The sequence below is a fragment of the Chrysochloris asiatica genome, unplaced genomic scaffold (genome assembly GCF_000296735.1).
Source record: "Chrysochloris asiatica unplaced genomic scaffold, ChrAsi1.0 scaffold00057, whole genome shotgun sequence".
Lineage (NCBI taxonomy): Eukaryota > Metazoa > Chordata > Mammalia > Afrosoricida > Chrysochloridae > Chrysochloris > Chrysochloris asiatica.
The window spans coordinates 2,465,141-2,490,151 of NW_006408575.1; the positions used below are offsets into that span (position 1 = coordinate 2,465,141).

The 25,011-nt window shown below is 44.2% G+C and overlaps 1 protein-coding gene across 1 annotated transcript in view; it reads left to right on the top strand.

Moving 5' to 3' along the window:
- ARHGEF37 (Rho guanine nucleotide exchange factor (GEF) 37) overlaps positions 1-25,011 on the top strand; it is a 55,585-nt gene that overhangs the window by 20,676 nt on the left and 9,898 nt on the right. Inside the window, exons 4-9 of the mRNA XM_006863941.1 lie at positions 7,985-8,184; positions 9,683-9,813; positions 10,427-10,531; positions 14,461-14,571; positions 16,291-16,620; positions 21,593-21,721. Coding sequence (XP_006864003.1) covers positions 7,985-8,184; positions 9,683-9,813; positions 10,427-10,531; positions 14,461-14,571; positions 16,291-16,620; positions 21,593-21,721 — 1,006 coding nt within the window. The remainder of the gene's footprint in view (positions 1-7,984; positions 8,185-9,682; positions 9,814-10,426; positions 10,532-14,460; positions 14,572-16,290; positions 16,621-21,592; positions 21,722-25,011) is intronic.

The window sequence follows — 25,011 nt, forward strand, 5'->3', positions numbered from 1 at the left end:
TTGTTTCCTTTTCTGTGACTTGTGTTACTTTATTTTGTTCTAACAGGATGCATGTCTTCCTCAGAACAAGCCCACTGAAGGGAGAGAGATGATCAGTCTCTGGTAACCACAATACAGTAGTGTAGGAAGAACCCACCCACTGCCGTTGAGCAGATTCCAACTCATAGCAGCCCTCTCGGACAGAGTAGAACTAACTGCTTTATAGGGTTTCTGAGACTCTTAGAGACAGCTCATCTTTTTCTCTCAAAGTGACTGGTGGGTTTAAATTGCTGTCTTTGCAGTTAGCAGTCCAATGCTTGCAAGAAGAACAGAAGTTGTTCTTTTTTCCTTTACACACAAGAGAGAGACAATGTAGACTTAGGTCTTTGAAAATGAGATCATACTGTGTGGGAGCCTCCTCTTCTTCCTTACCCTTTCATTTATCCCTCAACCCTTTCCTTCTTTCTCCTGAGCCTCTGTTTTAAATACCCAGTGCCCATTCTGTCTCCAAAGAAAACACACCCATTTCTCCTTCTGTTTCATCCCTTAATGGATCCTGCTATGTTAGACTTTTGCAAGGACCACTAAACCAATTTCTAGTAGGAGTCAGATGAGTAACAGAAATGAGGGAAGCATGCTACCAAATGTGGGACAATAGGGAGTAGTGAAGTCTGCGGCAAACAGGGGAGCAAAGATCCTATATCAACGTGCAGCTGCAGTCCAGCCTCAGTGAACTGTTGTTGAATCAAGTAGCTATAGCTGTGCAACACACCACTTCAAAGCATAATGGTTTTAAAACAAGCATTTATTTTGATCACACTTCTGCATGTTAGTAATTTAGCTGGGCTCAACCAAATGTTTCTCTAAGGTCTTGGCTGAGCTCACTCACGTGCCTGAGATCAACTGCAGGTCAGTTTTGCTGTACTTGGTTAGGTTCCCGTGTGTCTGGAACACATTTTCAGACTCAATTCCAGCCACAGGTCTCTCATTTTCCACCAGGAGAGCTTGTTTACATGGTGGTCACAGGAAACACTTCCTGTCAGCATGGCTTTGGAGCTCCTCCCTCTTGAAACAACAATCCTGGCTTTCTGGTGGTATGATCCTGAGCTGCTTTTCCTGGAGCTTGCCTAGCTGGATGATTAGGATCAAAGATACTGTTGAGTTAGAGTCTTTGTGATTCCAGAATGCATGCTGCTTCCACCCTTTATTTAGGTAGTGACTGGGTGGGGTATTTCCTTGATCCTGTCTCTTAGGCAAATGATCAAAGGTCTTACCTTGGCACCCTAACCTACAGGAACTCTGCCTTGAAAAGAGCTGTTCCAATGGTATAATGTATAATGAGTCCTGGTGGAATAAACACTCACCCTCGAGGTTGGTTTGAACCACAAGGTCAGCAGTTCAAACTTACCAACCACTCCTTGGGAACCCTCTCCAGGGTCACTATGAGTCGGAAGCAACTCTACAGCACACAACAATGGTATCATTTTGGAAGACATAGATCAATTCTGTGCACAGTACTTGCTGTCTCCGAGTGATGGCTGAGGCAGCAGTGTTCAGAGAAGACACTGATTGCTTTGTTTTAAATATGTACGTAACGTATGCTCACTGAAAAGAAAAAGAAAATTCAAACAATGCACAGTATATAAAATGAAAAGAAAAGGCTGTCTCACTGCGTTTCCCATTTCCCCATCCCTCCTCCAGTAGTTAGCATTTTCCTTCTAAATATTTACAAATAGACAAAGAGTAAGAGAGAGACAGAGCGTGCTCAGGAGACTGAGCCATAGCTTTTTAAGGTGAGTCCCTTGAGTGGTAAATGGTCAACGCACTCAGCTGCTAGCCAAAAGGTTGGAGGATCAAGTCCATTCTGAAGCACTTGAAAACAACAACTGGAGATCTACTGAAAAATAAGCCATTGAAAAATCCTAAGGGAAATGGCTTTACTCTGACACACATAGAGTCACTTTGAGTTGGCAACTAGTTTTCAGTTTGGAGTCCTGCTGTGGCACTGTATAATCAGCACTGGACTGCTAACCACAAGGTCAGTAGTTCAAGCCCACCAACTACTCCTCACAACTTAACAACTACAGTTAATGGTTTGAAATCCTGCTATGGTGCTATAAGATTAGCACTGGATTGCTAACCACAAGGTCGGCAGTTCAAACCCACCAGCTGCTTTGCAGCAGAAAGATGTGGTTTTCTGCCCCCATAGAGATTTTTTTTTTTTAAAGATTTATTGTGAATTATGTGATCATTTACATAGGAGAACATTAGCTTTGCATTCATCCTATCGTATTTAATTTCATTGCAATGGTTGCAATCCCCACATGCATCATCAAACAACTAAAGGGTTTACTCTACAAGCCTGCCCTCCAACTGCCAGCACACAGCCCCTCTTCTTCCCTGAGTTTAGAGTCCCCAGCCGTCCCATCTCTCCATGTCATCGCCTCTGCCTCCATCCCTAGTATTACTGCTTCTCTGGATAGAGTCCTGCACTTCGCTTTTCTCCCTTGATGGTTCCTGAGACTTCCGCTCCTGGACTGCAGAATCAACCACTCCCCTCCTTTTGTTACAAAAACATCTACCTTTACATTTCCAACCCATATAGTCAGTTTCTATAACAATCATTCCCTATTGAATCACAAGAGTCTTATCCCCATCACCTTTCATCAGCCCCACTCAGTGAAGATTCTACCTTTTCCCGTACCCTCTGGAGCTAGGTTCCCTATTGAAAGCTTGTAAGCAGTCACTTCTTGCCTTTGTAGCCCCCCATTTTGGGTAGCCAATGTCTAAATCACCCATCCTTGTCAACCCTGTGTACCAAGGGGGTGGGAATGATCCTCACTGTAAAGATTTGTTCACTACTTTGCCCTGCTGCATCCACAAGCATAGGTCAGGTTCATCAAATTGTAGCAGATTACTCCTTTTTTTCCTCTTCTTTCTTCCTCTAGTCATGTTCTGATTATCCAGCCATTGAAGACAGGTCAAATGGATACTATCTGCAAGTGTGGGTGTTCTTGTGCATCTCCCCTCACTGCATATCAGCTATACGCTTCACACTCCCTCTGTTCTAGTCCTCTGGGGCCATGTCCCTGTCCCTGGGCCCAGGAGTCCCCAGGTCTCATCATACTGCTGGACAACCAGGTCTCAACCCAGGTTAACAGGAGTCTATTGAATGAGGTCAGACTTAGCTCACAAATTCATTGCTGATTTTCCCCTCACTTCCCCTTATCGGTTACCAACGTGGTCAGCAACAAGACCACATGTGTTCTCCTTAAGTTTTAGTTTTGGAAGGGAGTTTGCCTTGAGGGGCCCTGACCACTTGCCTTGATGGCTCCTGGGGGAACACCTTGCTTGTTCTTGTAGTTGTCAATCAGATTTCTGTTACTGTTTTTGATTTTTCCTGCTGGTCTTTCATTCAAGAACTATCTTCTGTTCTAGCTGCTCCAGGCTGGTCTGCTTGACCTTTCAAGTGGAAATGTCCCACCTCAGAAGATTCTGGATGGTGATTAGGATTCCACCTATGGTCTTGTGCAATGCAAAGGCTCTGCAGGAAGCCTCCTTCACTGGGCAAGTTCTAGCCCCAGTTTAGGTATTCCAATCAGTTATAAGCTGAAGATGGACTTACAAGCTTTCTATGGTGATGTGTCTGACTATTCCTTTCTCTCCCCCTCAAGTGTCTCCTTTACAATGGTATGCAAGAGAAACCATGATTCAAAAGACAGCCAAGCATCTTAACATTATTAACCCACTTCTACTCATTGAAACCATGCCTCAATCCTTGTATCCCAGAGCCTTGTTGTTCCAAGGTTGTACTTACATCATTATTTACCTCTGTCCTATTTAGCCCATGTATACCTGCCTGGTGTTGTGCTGTGGGTTAATGCTCCAGACTGCAAAGCCATATGAACCGCAAGGTTGGCGGTTCAAGCTCACCAGCTGCTCCTCAAAAACCCTATACAGGGTCGCTATGAATCAGAACCTACTTGACAGCACTCACAACAAACAACATAGCTGCCTAACTGTTCTCCCATCCGCCTTGTTCTTCCTTTCTCCTTCCCTTTCTAGTGTATACCACCCCCTCCATAGAGATTTATAGCTTCTAGCACACTATACCGGGTCCTTGTGAATTGGAACTAACTCATTGGCATTGGGTTGGGAATCATATGATACACAACCTTTCAAACTGAGTTGTTTCAAGTACTGGTAAGTGTTTTAGGCTCTTCCATGGTTTTTCACAGCTTAATTTTTACTGTCATAAACAACTGCTGGATAACTTCTGATCCTTGCTCAGTTGAGCTTGTAATTTGGTATTTCTGTAGCTAACTTTTGGAGTAGGATTGGTGGAACAAAGAGTTTGTACACTTAACAGATTGCCAAAAGGCTCCCCAAAAAGATCTTCTATCAAGAGCATCAGTTTCCCATAGTCTCCCAGCTCTGGTGACTTTTGTTGGGAAATTTTCAGTTTTTATTGGTTACTTGAAACACTGAATAAAATATTTTGTCCAAATGACTCAAACCTATCCATGTCAGAGGCTGCCTGCAGTCTGTCGTGGCTCCTGGGTGACTGTAGAGAAGGGATGGGTCATCTCCTTGAGAACGTTTCCCTCTGTTTGGGGAATTGAGAGTTGTACCCAGGAGGCTGTTGTGAAGTGCCATCAAGTTGGTTCTGACCAACAAAACACTGGTCCTGTGCTAGCCTCACAATTGTTGTTATGCTTGAGCCCATTGCTGCTGCCATTGTGCCAGTCCATCTGGTTGGGGTCTTCCACTTTTTTGCAGACCCTCAACTTTATCAAGCATGATGTCCTTCTCCAGGGACTGGTCCCTCCTGATGATAACATGTCCAAATTACTAGAGACAAGTATTGCCATGTTGGCTTTGAAAGAGCACACCAGCTATACTTCTTCCAATACAGACCTGTTTGTTCTTCTGGCAGTCCAGGGTACCTTCAGTATTCTTCTCCAACACCACAACACCACTCAAAAGCATCAGTTCTTCTACTATCTTCCTTATTCAGTGTCCAACTTTCACATGCATTTGGTTATTGAAAATACCATGGCTTGGGTCAGGCACACCTTAGTCCTGAAACTGACATCTTTGTTCTTGAACACTTTAAAGAAGTCTTGTGTCGCAGATTTGCATAATACAATACTTGGTTTGATTTCCTGATTGCTTCTTCCATGCGTGTTGATTGTCTTAAACAGCTTCAATCCTTTACTCATTTGTCAGGATGTTATTTACTGGTCCAGTTTTGAGGATTTTAATTTTTCTTTACACTGAGGCACAACCCATATTGAAGGCTGTATTCTTTGATCTTCATCAGTAAGTATTTTAAGTCCTCTTCACTTACAGCAAGCAAGGTTATATCCATTTGATTATTGCAGGTTGTTAATGAGTCTTCCTCCAATCCTGATTCCATATTCTTCTTCATATAATCCAGCTTCTTAGATTATTTGTTCAGCATACAGACTGAATAAGTACGGTGAAAGAATACAACTCTTGCACACACTTCTGATTTTAAACCATTCAGTATCTCCTTGTTCTCATCCAACAACTGCCTGTTGGTCTGTGTACAAGTTCCTCATGAACACAATTAAATGTCCAGAATATCCATTCTTCACAGTGCTATCTGTATTTTGTCATGATCCTCATAACTGAAAGTTTAGGAGGCATTTGGCTCTTTTTCATGGAAGCTAAGTGCTAAACCCAGGGTGTCAAGTTTTGTAGCTACTTATCAATTGTTGTTAGCTCATGTGTTAGCCAAGCTCCAGAAAATGTGTGGTGAGAGCTGAGGGTCAGCACAGGCATGTCCTTCCAGGTAATCTCACTGATTGCCACCCTTCCTCCCAACCCTTTGCAGCTCTGAGGGAGCTCCACCTACCTTGTCTATTTTTGACCACATGATCTTTCCTGGACATTTGGTCTGGAGACTTTTAATAGGAAGAAGAATAAGAGGTCAAAGGAGAGAGGTCAGAAAACAGTGTTGTTGAATCTTCCTAGAGAAGGTATATTAAACCTATAGAGAAATAGAATGTTGTTGTTGTTATGTGCCGCTGAGTTCAAACTGACCTTGTGGTCCAGTGCTTTATTCTACAGCACCACACAAGGACTCCATAGAATAAGAATAATGTAATGAATACTCACCGAAATGAACAAGTATTGTCTTCTTGCTATGTTTTATTCATCCATTTTTATGCTAAACTAGCCCTGGTGTAGCACTGCAGGGTAAGTTTTGAACCACAGGTTGGTTTGAACTGTGAGGTCAGTGATTCAAACTCACCAGCCACTCCTCAGAATTGATAAAACGGCACTTAACAACCACCACCACCAATATTATGACATATTATCCCTAACGATTTTGAATGCATATCTAAAAATTAAATTCCTATGATATGTTTTAAACTTTTTTTCTTTAAAGCTTCCGAGTCACTTCTTGAAATGAAATGTGGAGTGGATGCCCAATATGTAGCATTGTGTAGGGGATATAGCCAAGCAGATGCAAGGTACACAGTTAAATATGTGTCTAGAGCTGTGAGTGGAAGCTGAAGGTGGAGTCTGGGTTTAGGTTGTGTCTAAAGCCTGGCACTGAAGGAAGTCACCAGAGAGAGAGAATGGAGAGAGAGGGGTGGCCCCAGGCACCTTGCCTCTAAGAGAAGTCAGCAGAGAGAGCAGCCTGTGGGTCTAGGGAAGTGGGACAGAGGGCTTCTAAGGGACCAAAAGGAGAGTGTTTCAAGACAGGAGAGGTTAGCTATGTCTGCTGTTGAGGTGTTGATGAAAGCAGAGAAGCCACCATTGCATTTGGTACAGATAGGGAACCAAGGCCCAGAAAGAAGGTAAAGTGAGAACTGGCAGTGCCCAGTGGGCCAGCCCCCGACTCATGGTGACCTCATGGATAGGCTTCCACTGATTGATTTCCAGATGTAGATTGCCTAGGTTTTCTGCCTAGTCCGTCATAGTCTGGAAGCTGCGCTGAAACCTGTTCAGCGTTAGCAGCACCACTTCCACTAGCAGACGGGTGGCAGCTGCTTTCAAGATGTGTTAACCAGGATTCAAACCTGAATCTTCTGCATGAAAAATGAGAATGCTACCACCAAACCACCATGTCCTCCCGTCCAACCTCTAAACAGACAATCAAGTCTTGTGTTATTGAGTTTATTCCAATGTACTCTGATTCCATGTGTGTCTGAGTAGAGCTTCACTCCATAGAAGTTTCATTGGCCATGTCCTTTCAAGAAAAAGTGTAAGGACCAAACTGATTTTACCTGATTTTGCCTACCTAGAAACTGCTTGACTAAACTCTAGTCAGGCTCAGGAAAGCATTTTAAATAGACAAGGCCTCAGTTATTAGTTCCCTCCAGAGTCAAGGTCAATCTCCATTCTGTACATTAGCCTGAACACGTACTCTAGCTCCAAGAAAATGATATATGTATAAATAGCCAGGCAGCTCAAGGCCAGAGGCCAGATGTTTTCCTTTACCCTAGCCTAAGAACAAAGACCACCAGTCCTGACCAATTAAACTGTAACATCTCATAGTTTTCCAATTGTTAACCAATCCAAAGATTGTAAAGCTGAGAAACCTGAGCTGTTTGAAAATTCTATAAAAACCCTGCAGACAATGAATTCGGGGTTCTTTCCCTATTCCGAAATGTCGGATAAGGTTAGAGACCTGGCTCGAGCTTGATTAAACAACCCTTATGTATTTGCATCGGTACATGGCTCCTGGGTGGTCTTTGGGGACCCTGAATTCTGGGCATAACAAAAAAAGCCACAGCTTGGTGGACTCAAACCTTCAACCTTTCAGTTAGTAGCTGAGCGCTTTACAGTTTATGCTACCTAGGTAGCCATCTAACATTTAGGTCTTCAGAATGAAGAAACTGAGGACCACAGAGGGTGGATGACTTGTATGAGATCACACAGTGAGCTAAGTGGCAGTACTGAGAATGGAACCCCAACTCTGTGCCTCAAAGTTGGGCTTTACTTACCTAATATCAGCCTTCTTCCTCAGGCCACAAGCTGGACCCTCAGGCCTCAGTTTCTTATTGGTAATCCCTCTGCAGAGGGTTACCAGATACCCATTGCTGCTGCAGAAAATCCTGGAGAACACACCCCCCGATGCCTGTGCCTACCCTATCCTTCAGAGGGCTACCTCTGCCCTCCAGGATGTGAACGCCAACATCAATGAATACAAGATGCGCAAAGAAGTGGGTAAGGATGTAGACATTCAGGGATGATGGTACTACTTCCAGCTACAGACAACTCATCTCAAACTATCTTTACCAATAAAGGGAAAGTAGTGACTTCTATAACCACAAGTTCACAGGTAATGTGGGCCTTAGGTAGGGCTTGATCAGGGTGCTGCCTCTGTTTCCCTATAATCCTCTTGGCTCTGATCTTTTCTGTGTGTCAGTTTCATGATCAGGCTGACTTCCCTCATCTTGTTGTTGTTGTTAGGTGCCATCGAGTCAGTACTGACTCATAGCGACCTTATGCACAGCAGAATGAAACACTGTCCAATCCTGGGCCAACCTCACTATCATTGTCACACTTGAGGCCACTAATGCTGCCACTTTGTCAGTCCATCTCGCTGGGGGTCTTCCTTTTTTTCTCTGACCATCTGCCCTACCAAACATGATATCCTTCATCATAGTAAGTGACTATTTCTGTTCCAAGACACATCTGTTTACTATACCACCTCTTAGTCATCAAAATTAAATCTGAGTTTCACTCTGATAAGACTATGCTTGAGTCATGTGTCCACCCTCACCAATCACCATGGTTAGGAAAATGTCATGCAGGTGTTGATTGGCTTAGGTCTGGATTATGTACCTTCTTTTGAGTCGGTCACTGTGGCCAATGGGATGATATTGTATGGATTGGCTTATATCAGTCAACACCTAGTTGAGATCCAACTCATCCAAACCATAAGGGTGTTGTACTATGGAGGAGAAATGAAATGAATGCTGGGGAGGGGAGACACCCTGCCTCTGAAGTTGTTAAAGACTTGAACAATGAAGCAGTCCCAAGTATAGAGAAACTCATCTGCGCAACTGAGACACTATAACAATGATAATTTATTAGTTTGTTTGGTCCTTGTCAACAGCCCTCTGAGATTGGCACTGTCGCCCCATTTCAGAGTCAGGTAAAATAAGCGCTTAAGTGGTTTGCTCCGTGACACGGAGCTGCTAAGTGACAACCAGGTTTCCAGCTCAGGCCTGGGGTCTTCATCACCACACCAGACTACATCTGCTAGCTTTGGATTTTCCCACTTGCTTCTCCACCTAGGTGGACAGATCAGTAGAAAGCATGAGCTAGGAGCTGAGACGTGAAGTTCCCAGCCTGGCCGGGCTAACACTAGCAACTCACCTTTCACCTGGGTGCCTGTCTTTTAGGTAGTACATTCAGACTCCTTATCTTATGCCATCCTCTCAGCAACCTTGTGAGGTGGCTGGCCTCATTTTACAGATGAGGAATCTAAGCCCCCAGCACGTGGTGGCTTGCCAAACTGAAGCAGGTAAGAGGCGCTTCATCCAGGACTCAAACTCAATCTGAGGACTCTGAATTTTTCTGTACAAACCCCTCTTCTAATTGGATGTGCTTCTGATAGAGCAGGGGGGTGGGTCAGATGCTCAGCAGCTATGTCTGGAATGTTCACTGTCTGTGGTAGGCTTTGGTCACTGTGCTCTCGTGCTTCTTTGTTGTACAGCATCCAAGTACACAAGAGTGGAGCAGCTGACCCTCCGGGAGCGGCTAGCCCGCATCAACACACACACACTCACCAAGAAGACCACCCGGCTGAGCCAGTTGCTGAAACAGGAGGCGGGGCTAGTACCCAGAGTGAGTTTAAGGCTTGGAACCCTGTGCAGTGGGGAGGGCAAGGGGGATAAATTCCTTTTGGAAATGTAGAAACTGTGGCTAAGGGAGTGAGGTGACTCCCCAACTTGGCACAACCATGTAGAGTCAGTGTTGGGACTCCAACTTGCTTCAGAAGAACTAGGTTAAGGCTATACCACTGTGTCTTGTGCTAATCTTTTTCTGGGACCACTTTATAGAGTAGAAGAACTGGTCTCTGGGTCTAGGCAAAGAACTGTCCTCCAATATCTGCCATAGTAGGTCAAGTTGGTTGAGTACTTACTCTGAGCCAGGCATTATTTGAGCTCACAATGAAGCAGGTGTTTTTATTAACCTCATCTTGCAGATGAGAAAACAAGAGGCTTAGAGAAAGTAAAACACTTACCCAAGGTCACACAATTAGGAAGCAGATGAATGAACCAGTTTTGTCTGAATCCAAAACTACTAAGTTAATCATCTCACTCAACTTTGAGACTGGAGGATCAGACAGATTCATGGAAAGGTGATCTCCAGTGAGGACTTGAAATGCAGACACCAGGTATACACTGCTCCCTTGTGGCTCTTATCTGCCTTCACATGTGTAACTGACCACTTTCAGACGGAAGACAAGGAATTTGATGACTTGGAAGAGAGATTCCACTGGGTGTCATTGTGTGTGACTGAGCTGAAGAGCAACGTGGCTGTTTACTTGGATAACCTGGAGGTGAGGATCTGCACTTAATGATGGATGGGGCCTAGGGGTCTGGCTCCCCGGGCAGGAGACATGTCATACCATCAAACTGGCAAAGGCACCAGCTACAGGAACCAAATGGATGACATCATCCATTCAGATGAGGTCATCTGCTAGTACTATTCCCGTGGCTTATAGGACATAAGACCACTGAGCTCTCAGGGAACGAGGTTCCAACCGGATAGTGTCGAAATTCACTGTGGTCAGAGCCCTCCTGAGGGACCCTGGTCACAGACTTGGGTACTTGAAAGGACCAGACAGATGATACCATTGAGACAAGTGTATTTGATAATAATATTTGAAACCTGAATGAATGAACAAATTAATCTAAAGGGATATCCACTACATCATGCTGGCCGGTTGTTACTCTTTGGGAATGTGGGCCTGGTGTGGCTGTTCATCTAAGTTTAAGGAGGTAAAAACACAGAAAACTGGACATCCAGGTGATTTGTTTTTTTGTAAATGTGAGCAATGAATTAAAATAAAATGTCATGCAGGCCCTAGAAAATATTTCTTTACAAACTAAAGGCAGCCCACAGGGCCACCAACTTGCATCTCCATCTGGCATATCACATTACTTGCACCAAAATCTCCCCTTCAGTACAGTGGTTACTGCTGACTCACTGCACACACCCTGCCCCCATATGTGGTCCCTTCTCAGCTGAGTCCAATTGCACAAAACAGCTCATTCAGAGACAACAGCATCTTTGGGAACTGGGATCTTGTGTAGCATTCATGGAAGTGTGTAGAAGGAGGGAGGTCGTCATGCAGTCTTCCTCCGGGGAGGTCACATCCCTCTGCTCCATCATGCTCCTTCCTGGACCTGTAGAAACCAGATCTGGACAGCCGGGCTCCTGTTCTGGTGAAGTGAGCAGGAGGAGAAAGTGCTCTGAGCCATTCAGGAAAAAGCATGGCAGGGCCTGCAGGTATTGGACTTTGATGAGAAGTCTGGCTTTGCAGGGTAGGGTGGATATTTGGAAACATTAGTGCTGTGTTTCCCAGAGTAAGACTCCCATGACTACTCAGAAATAAACTGCTAAACAGTGTGGAGTCACGTAGTGAGAAACTGATCCTTCTTTTAATCCTCCTCGTGCTATGTCTTGCCTGAGCCTGGGAGTCTTTGGCAGGATTCAATAATACTGTTTTGTTTTGATGGCAATTATTTTTCATACATCTATTTATGGCAATCATCATTGGCTTTCCCTTTGTAGAAGGAGTACTGATGGCACTGTGGGTTAGGTGTTAGGTTGTTAACCACAGGTTGAGATTGAAATCCCCCAGCGGCTCTCTGGAAGATTACTGCTCCCATAAAGTTTTGCAGTCTCAGAAACCCTATACAGGGTGATGAGAGTCAGAATTGACTAGATGGCAGTGGATTTGGTTTGGGGTTTGATTCCCTTTGTGGTATCATCATAAAGAGCCCTGGTGGCACTGTGCAATAAGCAATAAACTAACTGCAAGGTCATCAGTTCAAACCCACCAGCTTCAGAAACTCTGTAGAAAGTTGCTATGAGTTGTATTTGACTCAATGATGGTGAATTTGTTTTTTGTTTGTTTGGTGGTGCTATCATAAAGGTGTTGTTGTTTTTTTTCTCTCCTCGAATTAGAACTTTTAGGTGTTATTTCCTTTTATTTTTTATTGTGGTAAAATATGAGGATGAATTAAAAATTTTCCACACTCTGGCTATAGAATTTATTTTAATCAACTTTTAGAAAATACAAATACATCATTTTTAAACATAATCTCCTTGCTTTTCAAGACACTTTGTCCATCTGTCAACAAGCTGTAGTATTTCCTTATTTAGAAATGTTTTAGGCTGAGCTACAACCCACGAAAGCATAGCTGTCTTCACTTCTTTGTTCTCCAAGGGCTGCTTCCAGGGGATCCAACAGGTGAAAGTCCAATGGAGCAAGATCAGGACTATGGGGAGAGGGGTGGGATGCGTTAACACCTCGAAAGTTTTTGCAGCTTGTCAACAGTGTGGGCAGAGGTGTGTGGATGTACATTGTCAAGCAAGATCACAACACCCTTGGATAGTAGTCCTTAGCATTTAATCTGAAGTTTAGGCTTCAGCTCTTCAGTGAGCATCTCACTGTAATGAGCACTGTGATCGTTGAACCTTTTTCCTGGCAGTGTTCCAATACTCGTCCTTGAGAATCCTAGAAAACCATAAGCATCAATTTTCCAGTTGATAGTTGAGTTTTGAACTCTTTCTTGACTGGCAACTAAGGATGTTTCCAACCCATACTCTGCCATTTACTCTCAGGCTCATAGTGATGAATCCATGTCTTGTCTCCAGTAACGATTTTTTAAAGAAACTTTTACCTTCCTTCAAGTATCTTCAAATTTTGTTTGCAGATGTCCAAACGCTTCTCTTTATGCTCTCCTGGTTGTTGTTTCCATATCAATTTCACACAAACTTTTTGAGAGCCAAGTCTGTCTTGGATTATTTCATAGGCAGAGCCACGGCTAATTTGAAAATGATTTGCCACATAATCCACTGTCACTCATCTATTTGACAGAAGCATTTCAGATGCAGGCTCTGTGTTGTCATCAGTCCTGGACATGGACAGGCTTTTTAATATAACCGGAGTATGCATCATTTTTGACTCCCCCTCATATATACAGCATGATATTTTCCATTTAAGTGTAGTATTCAGTAGCACTAATTATAGTCACAGTGTTTTGGATCCATCACCACTATTGGGTTCTAAAACTTTTTCATCACCCCAAACAACACTCTGTGCTCATTAACCAGTAAATCCACACTGCAGCCCATGGTGGTGGTGGTGGGGAGCTGCTGGGTCAGTTCTAGCTCACAGTGACCCTGTATAGGGTTTCTGAGGCTGTAAATCTGTATGGGAGCAGAACGCCTCATGTTTCTCCCATGGAGTGGCTGGTAGATTCAAACTGCTGACCTTAAGATTAGTAGCCCAACACATAACCAACTACGCTGCCAGAAACCTATGGTAACTACTCATAAACTTTTGCCCCTATGTACTTGCCTATTCTAGATACTTCATATAAGTGAGATCATACAATTTTTGCCATTTTTGCCTAGCATCTTTCAGTTAGCCCAATATTTGCAAAGTTTATTCATTTTAATATAATAGAACATCATTCCTTTTTATAGCTGAGTAATATGCATCAGTGGTTACAAATCGGGCTGCGAACCACAAGGTCCGCAGTTCGAAACTACCAGCTGCTCCGTGGGAGAAAGATGAGGCGATCTGCTCCCGTAAAGATTTACAGCCTCGGAAACCCTGTTTAGGGTCGCTGTGGGTTGAAACCGACTCGACGGCACTTAACAACAACAACAATATGCATCAGTAGAGAGAGGAAGGGGTGGGAGAGAGAGGGATAGACAGAGAGAGAGAGAGAGAACGGTCAGTGGTTTGAACCCATTCCGCAGCTCCAAAGGAGGAAAGACCTGGCAATCTCCTGCCTTAAAGATTACAGCCCTAGGAGGCAGCTCTATTCTGCCATATAGGATCCCTAGGAGTCAGAATTGACTCACTGGCACACAACAGCAGCATTACACAACACACATCTGTCTGTCCTTACATATATACATATATAAAGTTTTAAAAAGTGTAAATAGGAATAGTTAGTTGATTTTAAGAGAAATATTAATAGAACACATGGGATATGAACATGTCAAACCCCACAAAGGTGGCAGGCCAATGTGTGAGGTTCGGGAAACACTGAAATAGGGATAAATACCTTGGCTCACTCTGTGGAAGTGCCTTCCAGTCGTCCAGACTGTACAAGGGTAGGACTGGCTGGCTGTGTCCCTGCAGGTGTACAGAGACTGGACAACCTCTTGGAGGCTCTGGTGTGGGACGACTCTGGAAAAAAATGACAGGCTGTGACTGGATGTCTCTCCTTTGTCCGAAACCAGGCCTTCCTCCGCTTCAGGCCTCATGAATGTGATCTGGACATCCCTGAGGGGCCTGTGGCACAGTACTGCTATTTGGCGAGAGAGCTTCAGCTCGAGGTTTTCCTGGAGTTTGTAAGTGGGACATCTATTCCCCTTTCTTTGTTAGGTAGGTGGCAGAGACTATCATGATAATAATAAGAAGCCACACACCTTACGTGATTGTCTCATCCATAACCAGTCTGGGTGTTTGGCAAAGCAGAGATTATTACTATTATGTTTTGCTGATCAAAATTATACCAGCTAATCCTGGTGTAGCGTTGTAGAATAAGCACTGGGTTGCTGAACCTTGTGGTTCACAGGGTTGGGTATTCAAACCCACCAGCTGCTCCTCAAAAACTCTATTCAGGGTCACTAAGAGCTGAAACTGACTTGATGGCACTTAACAACAATAGTGGTTATTAGGAGGGCTAAGGTGGTGCCAGTGGTTCATGAGTTTGACTGCTTACCAAAAGATTAGAGGATTGAGTTCACCCAGAAGTACCTTAGAAGAAGGTACTTATGAAAAATCAGCCACTAATGGGGACACCACAGTCAATTGGCAAAACATACTCCACAGAGTTACTCTATCTTTTGTGGTGAGTAATCAGTGGGATCTTAAAACTCATGGGCGGCCATCTGGCATGCAACTCTGGCCTCTCCCTGTCCAGAGGAAAGAGGAATGATAAAAAATTGAAGATGCTTGAAAACAGTCCATGTGAACACCATCTTGATGACACTGAGGTGGAAGAACTAGATAGTACCTGGTTACAACTACCAACTGCTCCTAAAGGTATCACATTAGAAAATCCTAGATAGAGTGGGAGAAAATGTTGAACAAAACTCAAAATCATTAAAAAGACCAGTCTTACTGGTCAGAGACTGGTGAACCCAGTCTCTTGGTCACCCTTCAAGTCTAAAACTATGTTCATCACCGTGCCTTAATTTTCATTGAAGCTGTAGATAAGTATATAGAGGGAACAACACTAGTGAGGTACATACACCAAGGAGTGGTTAACCGTTCGAGAGCAAAAGGGCATCATTTATCCAAGGACAAAGTTCAGAAAGGTTTGGAAAGAAGGAGGAAGTAGAATAGATGATATTACATGGAGGGGATTGCAATCATTGAGATGAAACAAAGTGTAGGATTTGTTGAATGTAAAACTGATGATTTGCTCTGTAAGCCTTTACTCAAGTCACAAGAAAAAGTGAAAAAAAAAAAAAAAAAAAAACTTTTGGGGGTTTTCCCCAACTTTTTGGGTTCAGCCATTGAAAACCCTGAGGAGCACAGTTCTATGTTGATACACATAAAGTTGCCATGAGTCAAAACTGACTGGTTATAACCTTTACTGAGTCTCACTATCTGCCAGCCCTTCATATACATATTAAGCTCTTTGTAGTCTTAAACTCTTTAATCCTCCCAACATGGTTTATGGGGTAGAAACTATTAACAGCTCCATTCCTTAGATGAGGCTCAGAAAGGGTGACCTCCCAACTCATACAGATCATCAATGGCAAGTTGAGATCTGAGCCCCCTAAACCATGCTCTTGACCACCATTCTCTATCCTGCAGAATAATGATCCTAACAATGAGCACACATTGATTGCTTACTCTTTGCCAGGCACTTTGCTAAGCTGATTTCTCATACATGTTTCCACTTTTCAGATGGGAATACTGAGGTACAGAGGGGTTAAATAACAGCTAGTTGGTGGGCTGGAACTGGAACCTAGGCCTGCCTGCCTCCACAGCCCTTTCTCTTGCTCCCACTGTTTGCCTCCTCCTTTCAAGGCTTCTAAGCTCAACTCTCCCCACAGAAACAGCGGCTGGAAGGTCTGGTATGGCGGCCGCTGTGCAGCCTGGCCAAAACCCTAGCTGGCCCGCAGAACCTGATCAAGAAACGTCTGGACAAACTGCTGGACTTTGAGAGGGTAGAAGAGAAGCTGTTGGAGGTGGGCAGCGTGACCTATGAGGAGGAGGCAACCCGACACACGTACCAGGCTCTCAACTCCATGCTAGTGGCTGAACTCCCCCAGTTTCACCAGCTGACCATGCAGTGGCTGGGCCAGATCCTGCACACATTCGTGGCTCTGCAGCAGGACCTTGCAAAGCAAGTGTTGCAGAAGGCAGAGGGCAGCTCAGTCCAGGTAAGGCCTCTTGGACTGGGGTGCTTCTGGCTAGTGGTCAGGGCCTTGCAGTATCTTCAGTCAGCTGTTTGCGGAGATTGGGCTTTCCAAACAGGCCCTCACGTACTGAGAAGGAGGCAGCGGGGATCTTCTGGCTCTCCCTCATGCTAACCCAACCTTTGTTGATGGAGTCAGGCCATGAAGCAAGGATAGCACTGGGGTTCCTACTATTTCCAGGCTCTGGGACTCAGAAGCAGAAGAGGTATGGCAACGGCAGACCTGGGTGAATATCTGGAGTGTATGTAAGTTGGTCACAGAGAAGGTCCCTTGTACACAGTCTCAACCTGGTGTTACAGCTGCTGGCAGCCACTTCCTTATGAGTGCTTCCTGTGTATCTGTTTTGAGCACCTTCCTTGCGGGATTTCATTTAATCCTTACCACAACCTGGCAGAGTAGGCACTATTGTCATTATCCTCATTTCAACAATAAGGAAGCCGAGGCACAAAGTGGTCAAGTAGCTTGCCCAAGGTCACACAGATAATAGTAAGTTCTGAGCCCTGGAAGTTCACCTCCAGAGCAAGACCTCTGAACCACAGTGCTCAATACTCGTGGCTTTATAGGGAGCTATCCACTGAAAGTACCAGTCAATTGCGAAGAGTCTTAGACAAGCCTCCAAGCACAAACTTTGATCCTGGAATTCTGAAGAGGGACACCAAGCTAGAAAAGACTACATGACTGTTTCTAGATCTTTCTCTCTGATGCCACTATCAGCTGAATGACCTAGAGTTCTGACCTCAGGAGCAATGTAAATGCTCTTCATACTGTACTCTAGAGGGCTCCTACATCTAGTTCCTAGCTACATACTGCCTCCTAACTGCCTTAGCTTTCCCCACCCAGTTCTTTGCATGAGCATTCCTCTAACATTTCCCACTCTCCCATTCCCCCCAGTGCTCTGTTCCAGGCTGCAGCCCAACCAGTCTGAGTAGATCTGTGTTCCCCTCATGCAGGTTCTCCCTCTGCCTGTAGATTCCTCTCCAGCATCCTCCTTGCCTTTCATAGTGTCTGGCACATAATATGTGTTGTTGTTAGGTGCCATCAAGTCAGTTCTGACTCATAGCGACCCTGCATAGATTTTCTGAGGTGCAGCTGCTGCGTTTGAACCACTGAGCTTGTGGCTTACAGTCCAGTGCTTATCTTTCAGCGCCATACCACATAGAATGAACTCCCCAAAGATGTAATTGATACCTGGGTCTCCGTGAGGCTCTCAGAATCTGCTTTCCCTGAAGGATGAGTTCATCTTGATACAGCAGCCCTTCCTATGCCCTTCTGCTAAGCACTTACCAGAGTCAGCTGTCAGCCCCACTGACAGACGAAGGGCTTTCTCCTTGAGGAGGACTGGCAGTGTGGCTTTTCCTCTTCCTGGCTCTCAACAGCGCTTAGTACAGGGTTCTGTCTCAGACACTCTTTGAATTGAATTAGGCCTGAACCATCCTGCCAAAGCATTTATCTTTACCTAGGAGTTCTGGTGTGGAGCTGTAAGATAAGCACTGGGCTGCTAACCACAAGGTTGGTGGTTTGAGTCCACCAACTACTCTGTACGAGAAAGATGAGGTTTTCTGTTCCCACAAAGATTTACAGCTTCAGAAACCCTCTACAGGGTCACTATGAGTCAGAACCAACTTGATGGTACTTAACAACAACAACAACAACAACAACAAAGAATCCTTGGGTGGTACAAACAATTAAGCACTGTGGCACTGTAGGGTAAGCATTGAACTGCAAGGCTGGTTTGAACCTCAAGGTTCAAACAAAATGGCAATTCAAACCCACCATCTGCTCCTCAGAAGCACTCTACAGGGTTACTATGAGTCAGAACTGACTCGACAGCACTTCACAACAACACTAACTGAAAGACTGGTGGTTCGAATGTCACCACCCCTACTGCCCCACCCCCACGTCCCCGAGGTGATCTACTTCCGAAAGAACACAGCCTTGAAAACCCTTAGAAGCACTTCTACTCTGCATACACAGGTCATCATGAGTTGGAATCGACTCAGTGAAACTAATAACAACAGCATCTTTCCAGAAGGCAGAGACCATCTTTTCAGTCCCCATTTAAGTGAGCATAGTTTCCTGTCAAAGTTGCCAGAGCCCTTGTATTTAGACTGGGATGTCCTAGAAGGAAGTTAACTTTACAAAAGCAGAAAATGAGGACATTCAGATGCCATTTCCCATTTGGTCCTGTAATATAGGATGTTGGGAGCTGTCGGGGATGGATGCCAGCCTGCCTCTTTTGAGTCCTAGTCACCTGCGCCTGTCCCTATGGATTCTGGGAAAGGCCTACATGGTGTAAAACCCAATCTGTCTGCATCCTAGGGGTAAAAAGGCTTGATGGCACAACCGAGAGCCTTTGATTTAGTGGAGGACACATTGCTGTTAGCTGTGTGATCTCTCTAGGTTGTCTGACGAGACTGCAGGAGATTCTTAACAGAGTCAGGGTCTCAGGATAGAGCATTGGTCAGGACTCCTTGGGTTACCAGAAACAAGCCCAAACGAAAGCAGCCTTAATTGACTGGGAGACGCAGAGGAGATGAAGCTCTATAGGTACAGCTACACTCAGTACACAGTATTGTCAAGGCTTGGACTTTCACTCCACATCCGGGCTCTGTGTCCCAATCTATATTCCAGACAGGATTTTTTGTTTTGTTTTGCTTGGTGGGAGAGATGGTTAGTAATATTACCTTTAAGACTCATCACCCAAAAGAAGAGGGATCCTTTTGGTCTCAGCCTTCATATTCTAAATCCATTGTCTGTCCTTGGACCAGCCTCTGAGGACAGGAGGAAGGGATGCCATGACTACCAGTCCTGTAGCAAGAGCCCCTACAGGGTACCCCCAAAGAGGACCCCCTTAGATGCCTATAAAGGGAAACTTACATTTAAAAGTATCTATGTGCAACCTAAAACTTGCCAATTCGTCATTTTTGCATGAACATTAATTACTTTTATCATGGTGGGTAATCATGACCTCTTCTCCATCCCCATTAACAGCTGTTCCCTGATTCTTAAACAATGGCTCTTCTTTCTCCCTCCCTCCTGTCCTTGGTCATAGTGGTGGTAGTTATGTGCCATGGAGTTGGTTCCAACTCATAGCAATGCTACATAGGGTTTCCGAGATTATAAATCTTTATGGGAGAAGAAAGCCTCATCTTTCTCCCCTGGAACTGCTGGTGGTTTCGAACTGCTCATCTTGAGGTTAGCTACCTGACTCGTAACCCCTATGCTACCAGAACTCCTTTCTGTCCATGGTACCTATGAATGAATTTTGATCTCTATATACTTGCCTATTCTGGATATTTTTATCAAGTATAATCGTATAGTATTTGTTCTTTTCTGTCTAACTTATTTCACCCAGCATATTTTCAGGTTCATCCATTGATATATAGCCTGTACTAGGGCCTCACTTCTCTTCCTAACTGAGTAATATTTCTTTTCTTTTCTTTTTGAAACTTTTTCTTGTGAAGTGAGTGAAGATTTACTGAACAGGCCATGAGTTGTATCTTCAACAAATCCTACACTCTGCTTCATCAACAACAGCTAGCCCGCTTCCTCCCTGGGGTTCCTATTTCCATTCCACCCTCCTTCCCATCCCTTCTCAACTTTGCCCTTAGGTATATGTTGCCCTTTTGATTTGGGATGATTGACCATTCCATGGTGAGCGCACCTTATTAGTGTTGTTGTCCCCCTATATAACCACTGCATAGCCGAAAATTGGGCCATGAGGGTTGAGTTCCTTTCCAGAGGTAAAGGGTGGTTGAGGGTCAGTTTCAGGTTCCTTCGGTCTCTTTCTGATCATAAGCCCAGTCTTTTGTTTTTCAATAATTTTGAGTTTTATTCCAAATTTTCTTTCAGTCTGTTCAGGACCTTCTAATGTGATCCCTTTCAGAGAAGTTGGTAGTGAGTGGTAACCAGGCATTAACTAGTTCTTTTGGTCTCAGAGTCATGGAGACTGATGTTCATTCACATGTCACGGTCACTGAAGTAATTGATTCCAAGTATCTTCAATTCTCATCACTCTACTTTCTTTTGCACATATAGAGATCAATTGTTGCATCTAAGATGGCCCCTCATGAGCATTCAAGAGCCAAGACGCTGCTCACCAAAGTAGAATGTAGAACAATGTCTCTGTGGACTGTATCATACCAGTTGACCATGATGTCTGTCCTCTGAGACTATGGTCCTGAGCCCCCAGGTCCAGTAACTCATTACTTTAAGATGTTTGATAATATCTAGGAAGTTGTCATCATTTTGCCTGCTATATGCCCCACCACATTTATCGTTGGGTTTGCAGGAAAGGAAAATAGCCATGTACAAACATCCTCTTTAAAACTCACCTATTTGTGAGTATACTCCCACTCAAACCATACCCATTCAACCTGTGTGTCTGTCCGTGTATCTGCCCACAGAACACTGTTGTTCCAAGGTTCTATATAGAACCTCTGTCCCATTTAGCCCTTGTATACCTCCCTGTGTCTTCACCTCTCTTTGTCATTCTTCTGCCAACCTCCCCCTTTATGTATATTGTCCTCCCTGTCAACTGAGTTAACGTGTATTTACCCTCTAGCCAGTGACTTAGTCTCCCTTCCCTCCCACCCTTGGTAACCATCAAAGAAGGTTTATTTTAGTATGAAAACTATGGCTAAGTTATTTCATTATATTTATACACCACATTTTATTTATCCATTCATCTGATGATGAATATTTAAATTGTTCTCACTTTTGGGCAGCTGTGAATAATGCTCCGATTCATTTATGAAGATCTGTTTGAGTCACCGGACACTTTTTGAAGTGGGACAGTAGGCAGACATAAATATTGTGTGCCCATGACAACAAAGGGTATTTTTGGCACACCTGGGGTCAGGTGTGTGCTTCCGGGGTCTCTGTCCCTTCTTTCAAATAAGGCTTTGCTGACAATGTCTGTCTGTCTCCCACCCAGCTGCCCCACCACCATGTCTCTGAGCCTGACTTCAGGAAGCTTGTGGAAGATGTGCTAGGACAGACCAGTGACCAGCTTCACTCCTTCCGAGAGAACTTTGAGAAAGTGCTGCCACCTCCCACCACACAAGTAAGTGTGTTTCCCCCAAAAGGCTGTTCAGTCCTTTACTGCCAGCAGGATGAGGCTCAAGCCTTTACTTTGCCCATATTTTTTCCCAAAGCTTCCAGTTAGGCATGTGTCTTAGCTTCCACTGCCCAAACCGAAATACTACAAGTGGGTGTCTTTAACAAACAGAAATTTATTTTCTCATAGTTTGGGATGCTTGAAGTCCGAATTCAAGATTCTAGGTGAAGGCCTTCTCTCTCTGTGAGCTTCGGGGAAGGTCTTTTTCCCTTTTCAGCTTCTGTTCTTAGGTCTCTTGGTGATCTTCATGTGACATAACATCTGTCTTCCCTCATCTGTACTGCTTGCTTCTGTGTCTGGTATGCTATTTTACATTTGAAGACAGATTGGCTTAATACACACCCTACTCTGATACAGCTGCATTAGCATACCAAAGAAACCCTACCTCTAAATGGGATTGCAACCAAAAAGGCACAGGAGACAATTCAATCCTTAACACCATGGGAATATATGGGTTTTCTCTTTCCCTCTCTCATTTCTCACTGTGAGCTGGGAATAAAGAAGGGCAGTTGGGAATACACACACACACACACACACACACATATATATACATGTTGGACTCCTAGTGTGGCACTGTAGGATCAGCGCTGGACTGTGAACCACAGGGTTAGGTGTTCAAGCCCACCTGCCGCTCCTCAGAAACCCTATACAGTGTTGCTATGAGTAGGAACCGACTCAACTGCACTTAACAACAGCAACAACATATGTATATATAAGGTTTACTGACAAGATTATCAGTTTTTCATTCAAACCAACCTGCAGTTTAGTGTTTATCCCACAGCGCCACACAATGTTTCATAAGGAGCCCTGGTAACGTGGATTATGAGCTGGCAGCAAACCACAAGGTCAGCAATTTGAATCTACCAGCTGCTCCGTGGGAGAAGATGAAAACTTTCTGTTCTCGTAAACATTTATAGCCTTGGAAACCCTGTACAGGGTCGGTATGAGTTGGAACTGACTCAGTGGCACAAACACACCACTACCACCATCATACGCTTCATGATCAATAAGCATAAAACCAGAAGAGAACGCTTGGGTCAAGAATAAGAAAAGCCAAACACTTTTGTGTATGTGTGTGCGTGTGTGGCAAAGCACAGAGTTTTAATGTATGTTAGATATATAAGAGGCAGAGGCACCGTGTGGTGTCCTCTAATGACGGCTTCCCTGAGGAGAAAGGGAAACGAGGATTTAGGATTTTTAGAGAATTTATAGTGGTGGAGGTCTAGGACTTTCAGAAGCATGTCCTGTTTATCTCAAGTTGTTCTGATTCCTTGGGAACCCCAAGAACTTTTTTACTTCTGTAGTAGTCCTTGGAGTCCTGGTGTGGTGCTGTGGGTTAATGCGCTGGACTGCAAAGTCAGGGTGAACCACAAGATCGGCGGTTCAAGTTCACCAGCTGCCCCTTGGAAACCCTAGGCAGGGTTGCTATAGGTTGGAACCAACTTAATGGCACTTACCAACAATAACATAGTAGTCCTTGGAGTGGGACAACTCTTTTATATCTAGTAATATTATAATGAAGTCCTGGTGTGGTGCTGGGGGTTAATGGCGCTGGACTGCAAAGGTGGTTTGAACTGTAAGGTCGCAGTTCAAACTCACGAGCTGCTCCTAGGAAATCCTATACAGGGTCACTATGGGTTGGAACTGAATCAACAGCACTTCAACAACAACAACAATATAATAAAGTGCAAGTGACATTAACATCCCCAAACCTGGAACTTCCTCAGTTTTTCATCAAAATGTATCCTGTTTCTTCACCATTTGAGCAAGTGAACCTGCCTCAAATAGAGAAGCATTTAAGATCACTAAAAAGTTTGAGAAAGAAGCCATTAATTAATTAATGTTTGTTTGTTTATTTAGCTTTTAGCAAAAGACAGTATTTCAACTGTATTGTGGCACTGTAGGATCAGCACTGAACTGCTAACCATGAGGTTCAGATCCACCAGCTGCTCCTCAGAAGCCTCTTATACAAGATTGCTGTGAGTCTGAGTGGACTCAGCAACACTGAGCACACCAACAATTGTTTAAAAAGCTTTGAAAAAGCTCAAACACTTTTTTTTTTTAAAGTATTTTTCTCTAAAATATGGGGGGAAAGTATCTTCAGTACACTTAAAGAGTACACCAAGGTTACATACATGTTAAAAGAACTGAAGTAGCTGTTAGAGAAAAAAGGATTCCAGAGTATGTCAAAACCTACAGTTGAGGAAACTGGGAAATGTGACCTACTTGTTTGAAGTGAAGGGTCAGGAGACAGCTCAAGACTCCCCAGAGGAGTGAAAGGGAAGAAGAGTCAAGAGGCACGGAGAGGACCCCAGCAGAGCTGGGCAGAGAAAGGTGGCCTTCACACCTGACCAGAATACACAGATTTACAGCCTCACAAACCCTATACAGGAACGGACTCCATTGTCACTGAGTCGATGCTAGCTCATTGCAATCCAAGCAGGACTGGCTGATTCCATTTTGGTTCACAATGGTTCCCACCTGTCACCCCACATTGGGAGCTGTTGCTTAGCAGAGATCTCTTCATTCATTCATTCATTCATTCATTCATTCATTCTTGTGTCTTGTGCTTGGGGAAAGAGGATGGTACAAAGAATAAGGAACATCACAGCTACTCATATGCAGCATGAGAAATTTCTCTTTCTACTTAAAGCAAACCAAAATAACATTTATTTTAAAGGGAGTCTAGGCACTGCTGGTTAATGCGCTGAACTGCAAAATGGCGGTTCAAGCTCACCAGCCACTCCTCAGAACAGGGTCACTATGAGTCAGAACTGAGTCTACGGCCCTTAACAACAACATGCTTATTATGGAGTCCTGTGTGTATGGGATGTTATGGGATAAGCACTGGATTGCTAACCGTGAAGTTGGCAGTTCAAATCTACCATCCAATCCTTGGAAACCCTTTACAGGGTCACTATGAATCGGAACTGACTCGACAGCACTTAACAACAATAACAACATGCTTATTATGGAGTCCTGGTGTGGTGCTGTAGGATAAATACTAGACTATAACTACAAGGTTGGTGGTTCAAACCCATAGCCACTCCTTGGAAACCCTGTACAGGGTGGCTGTGAGTCAGAATGGACTTGACGGCATTTACAGCAACAACATGCTTACTACGTTGTAGTTGTTGTTGTTATGTGCCATGGAGTCGGTTCCAACTCATAGCAACCCTGTACAGGGTTTCTGAGGCTATAAATCTTTACGGGAGCAGAAAGCCTCATCTTTCACC